Source organism: Capricornis sumatraensis, chromosome 12 (genome assembly GCF_032405125.1).
Source record: "Capricornis sumatraensis isolate serow.1 chromosome 12, serow.2, whole genome shotgun sequence".
NCBI lineage: Eukaryota > Metazoa > Chordata > Mammalia > Artiodactyla > Bovidae > Capricornis > Capricornis sumatraensis.
This window is the reverse complement of record NC_091080.1, coordinates 38,441,527-38,454,357: the sequence shown is the minus strand read 5'-3', so window position 1 is coordinate 38,454,357 and position 12,831 is coordinate 38,441,527. Positions and strand designations below refer to the sequence as shown.

General features: G+C 41.0%; 1 protein-coding gene across 1 annotated transcript; it reads right to left on the bottom strand.

The window, feature by feature from the left end:
• Positions 1-4,615: 4,615 nt before the first annotated feature.
• On the bottom strand, positions 4,616-12,293 carry ZAR1L (zygote arrest 1 like). The gene is made up of 4 exons (XM_068984712.1): positions 11,577-12,293; positions 10,521-10,613; positions 8,730-8,804; positions 4,616-4,759 (listed from the first exon to the last, which is right to left on the bottom strand). The coding sequence occupies exons 1-4, from the start codon at positions 12,219-12,221 to the stop codon at positions 4,616-4,618; spliced, it is 957 nt and encodes a 318-aa protein (XP_068840813.1). The 5' UTR covers positions 12,222-12,293.
• Positions 12,294-12,831: the final 538 nt, after the last annotated feature.

The window sequence follows — 12,831 nt, the reverse complement described above, 5'->3', positions numbered from 1 at the left end:
AGTCCATGGGGGTTGCAAAGAGTCGGACATGATTGAACAACTGAATTGGGACTGATAGGATCAACATATATATACTACTATACATAAAATCGATAATCAACAAGGACCTACTGTATAGCACAGGGAATTCTACTCAATATTCTGTAATATGCTAAAAGAGAAAAGAATCTAAAACAGAATAGAAACATGTACAAGTATAACTGAATCACTGTGCTATATCTCTGAAATGAATACAATACTGTAAATTGACTATACTCCAATATAAAATAAAATTACAAAAAATAAACAATAAAAATAAATTAAAAAACAAGGCACTTTGGATCCAAGCTGAAAATCAGAGTCTTTGGGAAAAACACATCATAGGTCAGTGGTCCCAGCAGAGCCATAATAATGACCATAAATGTTTTAAATTAAAATCTAATATAGAGCAGGGCTTCCCGGGTGGCTTAGTGGGAAAGAATCCACCTACCAATGATGGAGACATGGTTCAATCCCTGATCTGGTAAGATCCCACAGGCCTCAGAGTAAACAACTAAACCCGTGTGCCACAACTATTGAGGCTGTATTCTAGAGCCTGGGAGCCACAACTACTGAGCCCAAGTGCAGCAACCACTGAAGGCCTGTGCACCCTAGAGCCTGTGCTCTGCAACAAGAGAGGCCACCACAACAAGAAGTCCATGTACCACAACTAGAGAGTAGCCCCCACTCACCACAATAGAGAAAAGCCCTCATAGCAATGGAGACCTAGCACAGCCAATAAATATAATGATTTTTAAAAATCTAACACAGAGGAGGGAAAAGATAAGTTAAGGTAAAAACAAGTCAACTTACAATAGGGATCACAGCATAAAGAATATTTAATAATGGTTGAAATCAAATTAAATGACTGATTTTATTAAACAAAACAAACAAAAAAACAAGATCACCAGGTAGCTCGTGCTACATTAAAGTTTTAGAATCACTGTTCCAAGTACTGGTGTGCCCCAGGCATCTGTGTGTACTCTCTATCCAGGCCTACAGCTTTAAGTACTATATATTTTTTAATCTCCAAATCTCTCTCTGGCTCCAACCTCCTCTCCTAAATTCCAGATTCATATAAGCAATAGCCTACATGACAACTCCATTTGGATGGAGTCTCAAATATTTCAAAGTTACTATTAAAACAGAAGCCTTTTCCCTTCTCACTACATAGTCCCACCAAAAGGACTGCTAAGTTTACTGAGTACATGTTACAGGTAATAACCTAAGTGCTTAACATATATCAGCTGCTTTAATCCTCCCATCACCATCCACAAGAGATAGTTACTAATGGCAACCCACTCCAGTATTCTTGCCTGGAGAATCCCAGGGACAGAGGAGCTTGGTTGGCTACAGCCCACAGGGTCACAAATAGTCGGACACGACTGAGTGACTGCACTTCACTATTGTGCCCATTTTACAGAGGAGTAATTGAAAAAGAGAAAGTATCTATACATCTCCTAAGTAGCACACCAATGATTTGAAGCTAGGTAATTTGACTCCAGAGTATGTTCCTGTCATACCTCTCAGTTCCATTCAACCAAGAACTCAAATATAAAGTTATCATTTCACCATCTCCCACTTCTAATCCTGTGCATTCCACTTTCAAACATTATCTAGAATTGATGGATTTCTCTCCATCTCCATGGTCACCCACTCTTTTCCAAGCCATCATTTTGCTCGTGTGTTTGTTAACCTCCTAACTGGTCTTCCTCCTTCCACTCTACCTGATCTTCTCTCATAGCAGTACAATTTTTACAGTAAGAATCTGTTGTTAGTGCCTTCTTTAAATACTTTCATGGGCTGCCATATGCGTGACCTGAGCCTGCCTTCTCCAGCCTTTGTCTGATATTAGCCTCAGGGAATCTCATTCCTGAGACAAGCCAAGTACATGCCCCAACCCCAGGGCTTTTGCTCTTCTTGTTTCTGTGGAAGCCAAATCATCTTTTCTCCCAGCTCTCCCTCATCCTGCAGATCTCAGTACTCATGTCACCTCTTTTCAACCACCCTTTCTAAAGGAGTCACTATTATAGCTCCATTTTCTTCACTGCACTTAACACATCTAAATCTGAAAATATAAACATATCACTAGTAGCTAAGCTGAGAGAATGTACTGGTCTCAGTTAAGTTCAGTTGCTCAGTCGTGTCCAACTCCTTGCGACCTCATGAATCGCAGCACACCAGGCCTCCCTGTCCATCACCAACTCCCAGAGTTCACTCAGACTCACGTCCATCGAGTCAGTGATGCCATCCAGCCATCTCATCCTCTGTCGTCCCCTTTTCCTCCTGCCTCCAATCTCTCCCAGCATCAGTCTTTTCCAATGAGTCAACTCTTCGCATGAGGTGGCCAAAGTACTGGAGTTTCAGCTTTAGCATCATTGCTTCCAAAGAAATCCCAGGGTTGATCTCCTTGCAGTCCAAGGGACTCTCAAGAGTCTTCTTCAACACCACAGTTCAAAAGCATCAATTCTTCGGCACTCAGCCTTCTTCACAGTCCAACTCTCACATCCATACATGACCACAGGAAAAACCATAGCCTTGACTAGACGGACCTTTGTTGGCAAAGTAATGTCTCTGCTTTTCAATATGCTATCTAGGTTGGTCATAACTTTTCTTCCAAGGAGTAAGTGTCTTTTAATTTCATGGCTGGAGTCACCATCTGCAGTGATTTTGGAGCCCAGAAAAATAAAGTCTGACACTGTTTCCACTGTTTCTCCATCTATTTCCCATGAAGTGATGGGACCAGAGGCCATGATCTGTTTTCTGAAACGTTGAGCTTTAAGCCAACTTTTTCACTCTCCGCTTTTACTTTCATCAAGAGGCTTTTTCGTTCCTCTTCACTTTCTCCCGTAAGGGTGGTATCATCTGCATATCTGAAGTGATTGATATTTTTCCCAGCAATCTTGATTCCAGCTTGTGTTTCTTCCAGCCCAGAAATTCTCATCATGTACTCTGCATAGAAGTTAAATAAGCAGAGTGATAATATACAGCCTTGACATACTCCTTTTCTTATTTGGAACCAGTCTGTTGTTCCATGTCCCGTTCTAACTGTTGCTTCCTGACCTGCATATAGGTTTCTCAAGAGGCAGGTCAGGTGGTCTGGTATTCCCATCTCTTTCAGAATTTTCCACAGTTTATTGTGATCCACACACTCAAAGGCTTTGGCATAGTCAATAAAGCAGAAATAGATGTCTTTCTGGAACTCTCTTGTTTTTTCGATGATCCAGTGGATGTTGGCAATTTGATCTCTGGTTCCTCTGCCTTTTCTAAAACCAGCTTGAATATCTGGAAGTTCACAGTTCACGTATTGCTGAAGCCTGGCTTGGAGAATTTTGAGCATTACTTTACTGGCATGTGAGATCAGTGCAATTATACGGTAGTTTGAGCATTGTTTGGCATTGCTTTTCTTTGGGATTGGAATGAAAACTGACCTTTTCCAGTCCGTGGCCACTGCTGAGTTTTCCAAATTTGCTGACATATTGAGTGCAGCACTTTCACAGCATCATCTTTCAGGATTTGAAGTAGCTCAGCTGGAAGTCCATCGCCTCCACTAGCTTTGTTTGTAGTGATGCTTTCTAAGGCCCACTTGACTTCACATGTCTGGCTGTCTGGCTCTAGGTGAGTGATCACACCATCGTGATTATCTTGGTCATGAAGATCTTTTTTGTACTGTTCTTCTTGCCACCTCTTCTTAATATCTTCTGCTTCTGTTAGGTCCATACCATTTCTGTCCTTTATCGAGCCCATCTCTGCATGAAATGTTCCCTTGGTATCTCTAACTTTCTGGAAGAGATCTCTAGTACTGGTCTATCTAGGTTCAAATTCTGACTTTATGATCTTCCTGTGGTTCCTTCTCCTCATCTATTAAACATAAGTGCAATACAACTGCTGTGATGAGTTACAACAATGCCTAGCATATACTAAGTGCTATTTAAACATCTGATATAATGATTACATATATTTGATGGCAAGGACCCCCTTGATTGTCTCTATATTCCTGACACTTAGAACATCCAGTTTACAAAAGTTTGTCAAATGACTATTGTTCCCTTTCATTGTTCCATTTATATTAGTGATAGAGTCTATCATTTCCCAATGCTTTATTGATGTTTTTACTTGAGGATCACCAATTAATGGGGCTTCCCCGATAGCTCAGTTGGTACAGAGTCTGCCTGCAAAGGAATATCCTCTGGAGAAGGGATAGGCTACTCACTTCAGTATTCTTGGGCTCAGCTGGTAAAGAATCTGCTTGCAATGCGGGAGACCTGGGTTCAATCCCTAGGTTGGGAAGATCCCCTGGAGAAGGGAAAGGCTACCCACTCCAGTATGCTGGCCTGGAGAATCCCATGGACTGTATAGTTCATGGGGTCGCAAAGAGTCAGACATGACTGAGTGACTTTCACCAATTAATGTCCCTTCACAGTCTATTTTACATGCATTTATTTAATTCTATTCACAGACAACTGTCACACAAACTACAAAAAGTACAAAAGCATAATCCATCTTCCAATATCAGGTCAGGGTCAAGTTGAAAGAGAGGAACTATACAGTAAATCACAAGAAGAGTTCAGGTGTCCTGAACAAAGCACACTGCCTGTCACATGATGTATTTAAAGCTGTAAATACTGCCACAGGAGAATCTCTTGTCTTTGCAGCGGCCACACAGTTCCTGCCGATGGGGCCTCCTTAGATTGATGTGTCTTTTCTTTTGAGGGCAGGAACAACGAGACTTTGAACAGGTCTTTAGAAAAGAAGCAACAGTTTGGGCACTAAATGATCAAATTTAGTCCGTCAGATAAAAATATTCCTCCCTACCACTCGTACCTGCTATCTTTATCCTTTGAATCCCACGAGAAGTCTGAAACTAAGTTTTACAAAACCACTTACTGCCCAGAAAGTGTCATGCATTTTTTTTCCCAGATGAATGGCCAAAGATGACCTTTAAGAGAAGATTGCTGAGCCAGTCCAGAAGACATAAGAGAGAAGTTATAAAAGTTAAAGTTGTGTAGAGTCTTTTCATTATGTAGGTTTCCCCATTTGTAGCCATGTGGGAGTAAGGAGTAGTGAGTATTAAGTGATTGATTACCTGAGCTGCAGTGATTCTCAACTGGTATTTTACCTACTAGCAGACATTTCAGAATATCTGGAGTATTTTTGGTTAAGACTGGAGGGAAGGATGTTCTAGGCAGCAGCCCAACCTTTGCGGCACCAGGGACCAGTTTCTTAGACAATCTTTTCATGCACTGGGGATGGGAGGTCGGTTGGGGATGATTCAAGCACATTACATTTATTGTATACTTTATTTCTATTATTATTACATCAGCTCCACCTCATTATCATCAGGCATGAGGTACTAGAGGTTGAGGACCCCTATTCTAGAGGAAGCTAAGTGTTTTCCTTTCAGACATGGCTAAACTTTGCTGGAATTTGAAGTGTTTTTAACCATTATCCCATTCTATCTTCTGATATTTAAAAAAAAAAAAAATCACACCTCAAGAAGACTGGTATACTGCTCTGGTCCACCTTCCCAATCCTGTTAATCTTTTAAAATTTATGATCACTACTCTATTTTCTGCGTATGTCCATAGCAAAAAAGAATAAGTCAAGCTTTACCTTTTATATTGTGAAAACAAGCATTTTTGTTTTCCAAATGAGTCTCATATGGTTTATCAAATGTTGGATATCTTCCACCCTCTGGCTCATGAGTATGCATCCTTAAGAAAATTCTAACAGTAACATACTCACATAGTGTCTACTCTATGTGCTGCTCTAAGCACTTTATCTAATTCCATTTAGTACCCACATCGCTTTTATAAGGAATAAAAAGCTCAATGAAAAAAATTGTAATTTAAAAAAATCAGGATTTACTCTAAAGGTAGGTTTCTGGTTTTGGTAATGATAGGTTAAGTAGTTCTGACTAAGTCTTCTGCTTAGGACAACTAGATAAGCTGAGCAAAGATACTAATTAAAATCAAGAACTACTTGAAGGCACTGGGGAATTACCAAAGTATCCCAAAGAAGGAAATCCAGAAAGAGAGATGAGCCTGACATTTGGGACTATTTTCTCTTCAAAGGCAATTCTGTAACAGGTAAATTTTTAAGACAACAGGAGGCTGAAAATGAGCTTCACAAGCTGATGAGGCTGAGGAATCTTAAGTATGTCAAAATGGGAGAGCACTGGTTAACAATTCAGGTTTTGTGCTGGGACCCTGAAAGGCTACACCCTAGAGTAAGAATGAAAGCAAAATTCATCAGCCTTCACAGATGCTGAAACCTAACTTCAAAACAGCTCAATTATAACTGGAAAATAGTAATCAAAAATTGCTAGTATCTTCATCTGCCTAACATCAGCAAACAAGTCTGTGAAAAGATACTATTCTGGCCTCAAATTATCACTACAATTTTTCACATACAATATATAATAGCCCTCAAAAGTAACCAAGTATCTAAGGAGACAGAACAACAATTCCTTGAAAACCAAGGAATGTGAAGAGGATAGCAACAGAACCACAGGAGATTAAGCTACTGGGGTTTTCTGGTACAGATTTTAAGAAAATGATGCTTAATATGCTCAAAGAAATTAGGCTGGTATTTCCAGTTGAGAAATGGACACTTATAAAGACATAAAAATTCTAGTACTGAAAAATGAAGTAAGGGGAATCTATAACTAAATAGGTAGTTGTACTGGAAAAAGCAGAAGGAAAAACAAGAGAAATGCAAGATGGTATAGTAGATGATATCCAAACTGCGGTAAGGAGAGATAAAAGCATAGTAAACACAGAAAAAAGCATAAAAGATTTAAGGGATATGGTGACAGTTCTAATGTAAGTAATTAGAAGAAAAGAGAATGGAGGTAGAAGTAATATCTTAAATTACAATGACGGATAATTTTCCAAACATGATAGAAGTCTCCAAGTTACAGACTTGAGAAATTGTAAGCAGGTAAATACAAAAAAAAACACAATTAGGCATAGAATTATAAAACTTCTAAAAATCAAAGCAGAGAGAAATATCTTAAAAGCAGACTTAAGGTGAAAAAAATGAGATATCACTTCAAAGGAGCTGCAATGAGACCAACAGCCACTTGACAGAAACAATGAAGGGTCAGATCCTTAAGAGGCAGAAAGAAACTACTAGCAACCTAAAAACTTTACACTCAGCAAAAATAACTTTTAAAAAAGCTATCCAGACAAAACAAAATGTGTCACCTTCAGATATGCATTACAGGAAATACTAAAATGAGATATTCAGGTAAAAAGAAAGTGGTCCCAGATACAATAAGGATCTAAAAGCAGCAGAATAAATATGCAGTTAAAACTAATTAGACTACAAAATAATGTCTTTTGAAGTTTAAAAATAATATACAGCAATAACAGAAAAGAAGTTAGGATGAAGTGATAAAGGATAGGCGTGTTCTAAGGTCACTGCGTTGTCAAGGAGTGGTATCTACATAAATTGCTTAAGCATGCTGAAAGATGAACCTTGAAGAAGAGTAAAAAATGAATAACTGCCAAGATAAGGGAGAGTGATTTAAAAAAAAAAAAAAACAAGTGAACACAATAAGTTAAAGGAGTATAATAGTAAGAAGATATATTTAAATCCAAAGTAATTATAGTAAATTCACTGAGAATGTCAGACTAGAAAAACTAATAGTTTTAAAATATTAGACTAATTTTTTAAATTCTAAGTTTTATAAAAATATTTTTAAGTGAAAGATTTAGGTAAAAATTCTTGATTATGAAAATCAACAATGTCACACTTTTCTGGAAAGCTTAAAGAGCCATCTCCTGCAAACTGTTTAAGAGGTCATCAAATTCTGTGACACCCTAGACTTTGGAGACACAATGGAATCTGATTACAGCTCTAATACTTAGTATCTGTTTAAATTTGAAAAACTGACTTTCTTACTGAACTTTAGCTTTTTGTTCTGTATCATGGGAATAACCGAAGAAGGCAAAGGCAACCCACTCCAGTACTCTTGCCTGGAAAATCCCATGGACAGAGGAGCCTGGTAGGCTGCAGTCCATGGGGTCGCTAGGAGTTGGACACGACTGAGTGACTTCATTTTCACTTTTCACTTTCATGCATTGGAGAAGGAAACAGCAACCCACTCCAGTGTTCTTGCCTGGAGAATCCCAGGGACGGGGGAGCCTGGTGGGCTGCCATTTATGGGGTCACACAGAGTCGGACATGACTGAAGTGACTTAGCAATGGGAATAACACCTACTTCAAAGGTTAGGTTACAGGAGATAGTGAAAAACACTTGGCTCCAAGTTTGGCACATAGTTTAATATGGAGGAGAAAATGGCAGTCCACTCCAGTATTCTGGCCTAGGAAATCCCATGGACAGAGGAGCCTGGTGGACTACAGTCCATGGGGTTGCAAAGAGTCAGATATGACCATCACTACCAAGAGCTTGGTAAAGGTTACCTATTAAGTTACATGCGAACTATTCACAAAGTGTTCCAGGAAAAACACACATACCACATACATAAACAAACCACATAATGCAACTTAAATCTCCTCCTTCCCCCCAAAAGACTAGAATTTATGCTTTATTTTCTAAAATATTACAAAAATTCAAACATATAGTAAACTGAACACTCCCACACAAATATCCACATTTAGCAAATCCTAACATTTTGCCACAGAAGCTTCATGTTTAATAATGAAAACATTATGGACACAGTGGAAATACTCAGTTTGCTTACCTGGCACTGGATTGCTTCCACTCGATAAGGGTTAAAACTCTTTTGGCATTTGCAACACAGTTGTTTGAAATAAACCTAAAGAGAAATTTGTCTTTTACACAGGGTTATGTGTACCCTAGGCTCCCAGCTCTTAAGTAATCCATTCCTTCTTGTAGCTTGCTTTTGCCCAATCTCTATGCTGAGGTCTTAAGCTCTTGTGGTGCTATCAGTCACTTTTTCTTATTTTTTGAATCTCATTTTCTTTACCTGTAAAATCGAGACAATGCCACTTCCTTTTTCTATAGTTTTGACAACTACCCAATAATGTATATAAAGTACTACAGTAAAATTCTTCAGTAAGAAGCAGCTATTATAAGTTTATTCATTGTGCAGACAGAACACTTGACCTTCTTTTGTCCTGGTCTATTTGTCCGTTTCTAATTTTTTCAGTATTTCTCCATTTGAAATTCAAATTAGTTACAGTTACATACCAATCCACATGTTTCTAGGCTTTGTGCATTCTCACTTCAATTTATAAACCTTTAAAATCATACTTTGACAACAAGATGCCTTCCCTCTGACAGAGTTAATCATCCCCCTCCTGTATTATTTTTGTACCACTTCCATGCCACCAGTGCCAATGCACAGATCACCAATCTCATCTCGTCTGCATCATTCTTATCAGAATCAATTTCTTCAGGATGTCTTGTTCTTTGTATTCTAAAATCGTGAGTGTTTGAATTAAACCCACTGTTTTTATTATAGCAAGAAAAGGAAAGTAATTTTAGTTTAGTTAAAATATCTATTTCACCTCCAGGATCTAGTAAATGGCTAGTGCAAAAGAAAAAAAAAAAACTTTCATTCACATCTTAGCATACCTCCTTGGTCTCTTCCTCTATACTCCTTAAGTCAGAAAAGCAGCTATCTAAAATGCAACAGCATAGGGGCCTCAAACTCAAATGCTTGTAGAGGTTAATCAGAGAGACTAGGTGTAGGCTGTTGCAAAATGAAGGGCAAGTGCAGAGTGAAAGGAGACAGAAGCTGCTCAGTCCCCGTCTACTGCTCCTCACACAGAAGTGAGAGTGTTTAAAGACCGGAGTCTGACTGTTCAGGAAAACCTAAAAATGCAGAATGTGAAATCTTTCCAAAACGTAATATGTTGACAACTAATTCAAATTAAGGCATGGAGCCTAAATGAGTCAGTCTCTCAAGGTTAACCTTCACAATAAATCATTTCTCTCACTGCCCCACCTTGTGGACAAACAATGGAAATTGTCTAGAGCTAAAGCACAAATCTGTTACAATACACCGACTAAAAAATGATTATACAGGTAGGGGGAATCTGTTGTATAGCACAAGGAACTCAGTTCAGTGCTCTGTAGAGACCTAGATGGGCCGGACTGGGGGTGGGATAGCAGGAACATCTGGGAGGGAGAGGATATATGTATACATACATCTGATTAACTTGGTTGTACAGCAGAAGCTAACAACACTGTAAGGCAACTATTAATATACCCCAATTAAAAAATTATAACAAATCCCAATGTATACAAGGTCAATAATTCATCTAAATAAGGTAAAATTTTGTCCAAGGCAACTACCAAACCAAATGTAACATCAGGATGTGGTTCAGGAGCTCAAGCTCTTGTGGACAGCCCAATTTCGTTCAGTCCGAACCTTTGCTTAGCACCTACTATGTCCTTGGTACTAAGGCTGCGTTATAGTCACATCCCATTAGGACACACAGTCTTCCTGCATTTAACATCCATGCCAGCCCCATTCTTCTCCCGCGTATCATTCACTTTCACTTACCTTATTAGTTCCAGAAATGCACCACACGTAAGCACTCTCCCATCTGGTCTTACAATCTTTACAGTGAAAATAGCCATATTTGGGTTCTAAAAACTGCAAATAAGGAGGAAAAATCCTTTACTATCTTGAGGGGGTCAAAAGTGAAAGTGAGAAGTCACTCAGTCGCGTCCAACTCTTTGTGACCCCATGAGCTGTATACAGTCCATGGAATTCTCCAGGCCAGAATACTGGAGTGGGTAGCCTTTCCCTTTTCCGGGGGATCTTCCCAACCCAGGGATTGAACCCAGGTCTCATGCATTGCAGGCGGTTTCTTTACCAATTGAGCCACAAGGGAAGCCCTGAGGGGTGAAGGGGGCAGGAGGATAAAAAGCCAGATCCTGCTATCCTTGTGGTTTTTGTATAAGTAAAAAACAGGAAGCCTCCTTAACCTCACTCATAGCTATTCTCAAGGTCAGCACATGAACTCAGCTGTCAAGGACTGATTACTCTGGGACTTTTCTAGCTTCTCTCAGGCTTTTCCAATCTGTTTTCCCCAAGGCCATGAGCACCAGCTGCACAAAATAAAGATCTGATCACATACTTCACAAACCCCAAACCCCTCTTTTGCCTCATTTGCGAACAGCTATGGTTCCCAAACTTTTGGGGTTTCACAGGCTTAAAGTTGGCTCCTCATTTTACCAAAGAGCTAAAGAAACAAAGCAAAAACACAGGGACTTCCCTAGTGGTCCAGTGGTTAAGAATTTGCTTTCCAATACGGGGAGGTGGGTTGGACCTCTAGTGGGAAACTACTGAGCCAGGGGCTCTAGAGCACGAGCAGCAACTAGAGAAAAGCAGGCGTGCTGCAAGGAATGATCCCACGAGCCGCCAGTCAGACCCAAAGCAGTTCACTCAATAAATAAATTTTAAAAACCCACACAAAACATGTAAAATACATGTTTTCAGAACTTCCTCTCTCCTTTATCAAATAAAGGGAGGAAGCGCAAGAAGATTCTGCTCTCATGGGGCCAGAAATGGCGGGGGAAAAAAAAAGGTAAGGCTAAGGGAGAGAAAGCTCACCTGGAAGTTGGGCCTCCCAAGCGGCTGGCTGGAGTCTACCGGGGCCGGCTTGCTCTTCCTCTCCCGAGGACTCGAGGAGTCTTCCTCCACCAGCTCCTCACGCGGCTGGAGTTCCTCGGGGGGATCCTCTTCCGACCTTGGTGGTGGTGATGGTGGTGGCAGTGGCGGGGGCGGCTGGCCAGCCTCGGGAGGACCCGAGAGTGCCTGCCGCAGTTGCACCTGGCCCCAGTGGCCGGGCACCGGCGAAGAGACGCCCCAAGCAGACGCGGGTGCACTGTGGCCTGCGCTGGCCCAGGGGGAGAGGCTGTCCAGGGTGCGAGGCCCCAGAGAGCACTGCACAGACTTGCCCACCCGGAGGCTCACCTGCACACCCACATCTTTGGTGTTGGCCTTGCGCAGCCGCAGGCTCAGGCCGGGGTTCATATGGGAGAAAACGGCCATGAGCTGGGCTCTCTTGTAAGGGTCCATGCAGCAGTCGGAGGCACTGGAGGGCATCAGCAGCCTGGGCCTGGCCAGGAAAGTGGGGGGAACATTGGTTTGCCTCCAGTGCTGTTGTCTGTGCTCAGAGAGTCCAGACTGGCCCAAACGCAGCATGTTCCCATAGCCGGGGTACAAGCTGTAGGGAACACAGAAGACGCGCTCCATCCGACCACCTGGCGCCCAGGCGCAGCGCAATATCCCGAGGCAGTTTGTTTCAGGCCTTGTTTTGTCTTCCACCTTCACCCGCCCCCTTTTTCTCCAGGTCACGTTGGTTCACATTCTTCCGGAGCTTCTCCATTTATTTCAGATTCTGATGAGTGCTGCTGCCTATTACCCAAATTGGAGGAGGGAAGGCGATATCCCTATATCAAGAAGCCTAATTGCCACCTGATCCTTAATTGGGCTCTCTGCCTCTCAATTCACTGCTCTTGAATCTTTTTTTTTCAAAGCTGTTTTTCATTTAACTTCTTATTCACACACATGCTTTAATTAGTAATTCTAATTTATTCCTATGCATGCATAGTCTTCAGTCATCCGACTCTTGGTGATCCTATGAACTGCAACTCACCAGGCCCCTCTGTCCATGGGATTCTCCAGGCAAGAATACTGGAGTGGGTTGCCGTGTCCTTCTTCCCAACCCATGGATCGAACCCAGATCCCCTGCATTGCAGGTAGATTCTTTACCATTTGAGCTACCAGGGAAGCTCCAATTTATTCCTATACTGACTTACAATTTCAGAGACTGTGTTTTAAAAATAAAAAAGATTGAATACAA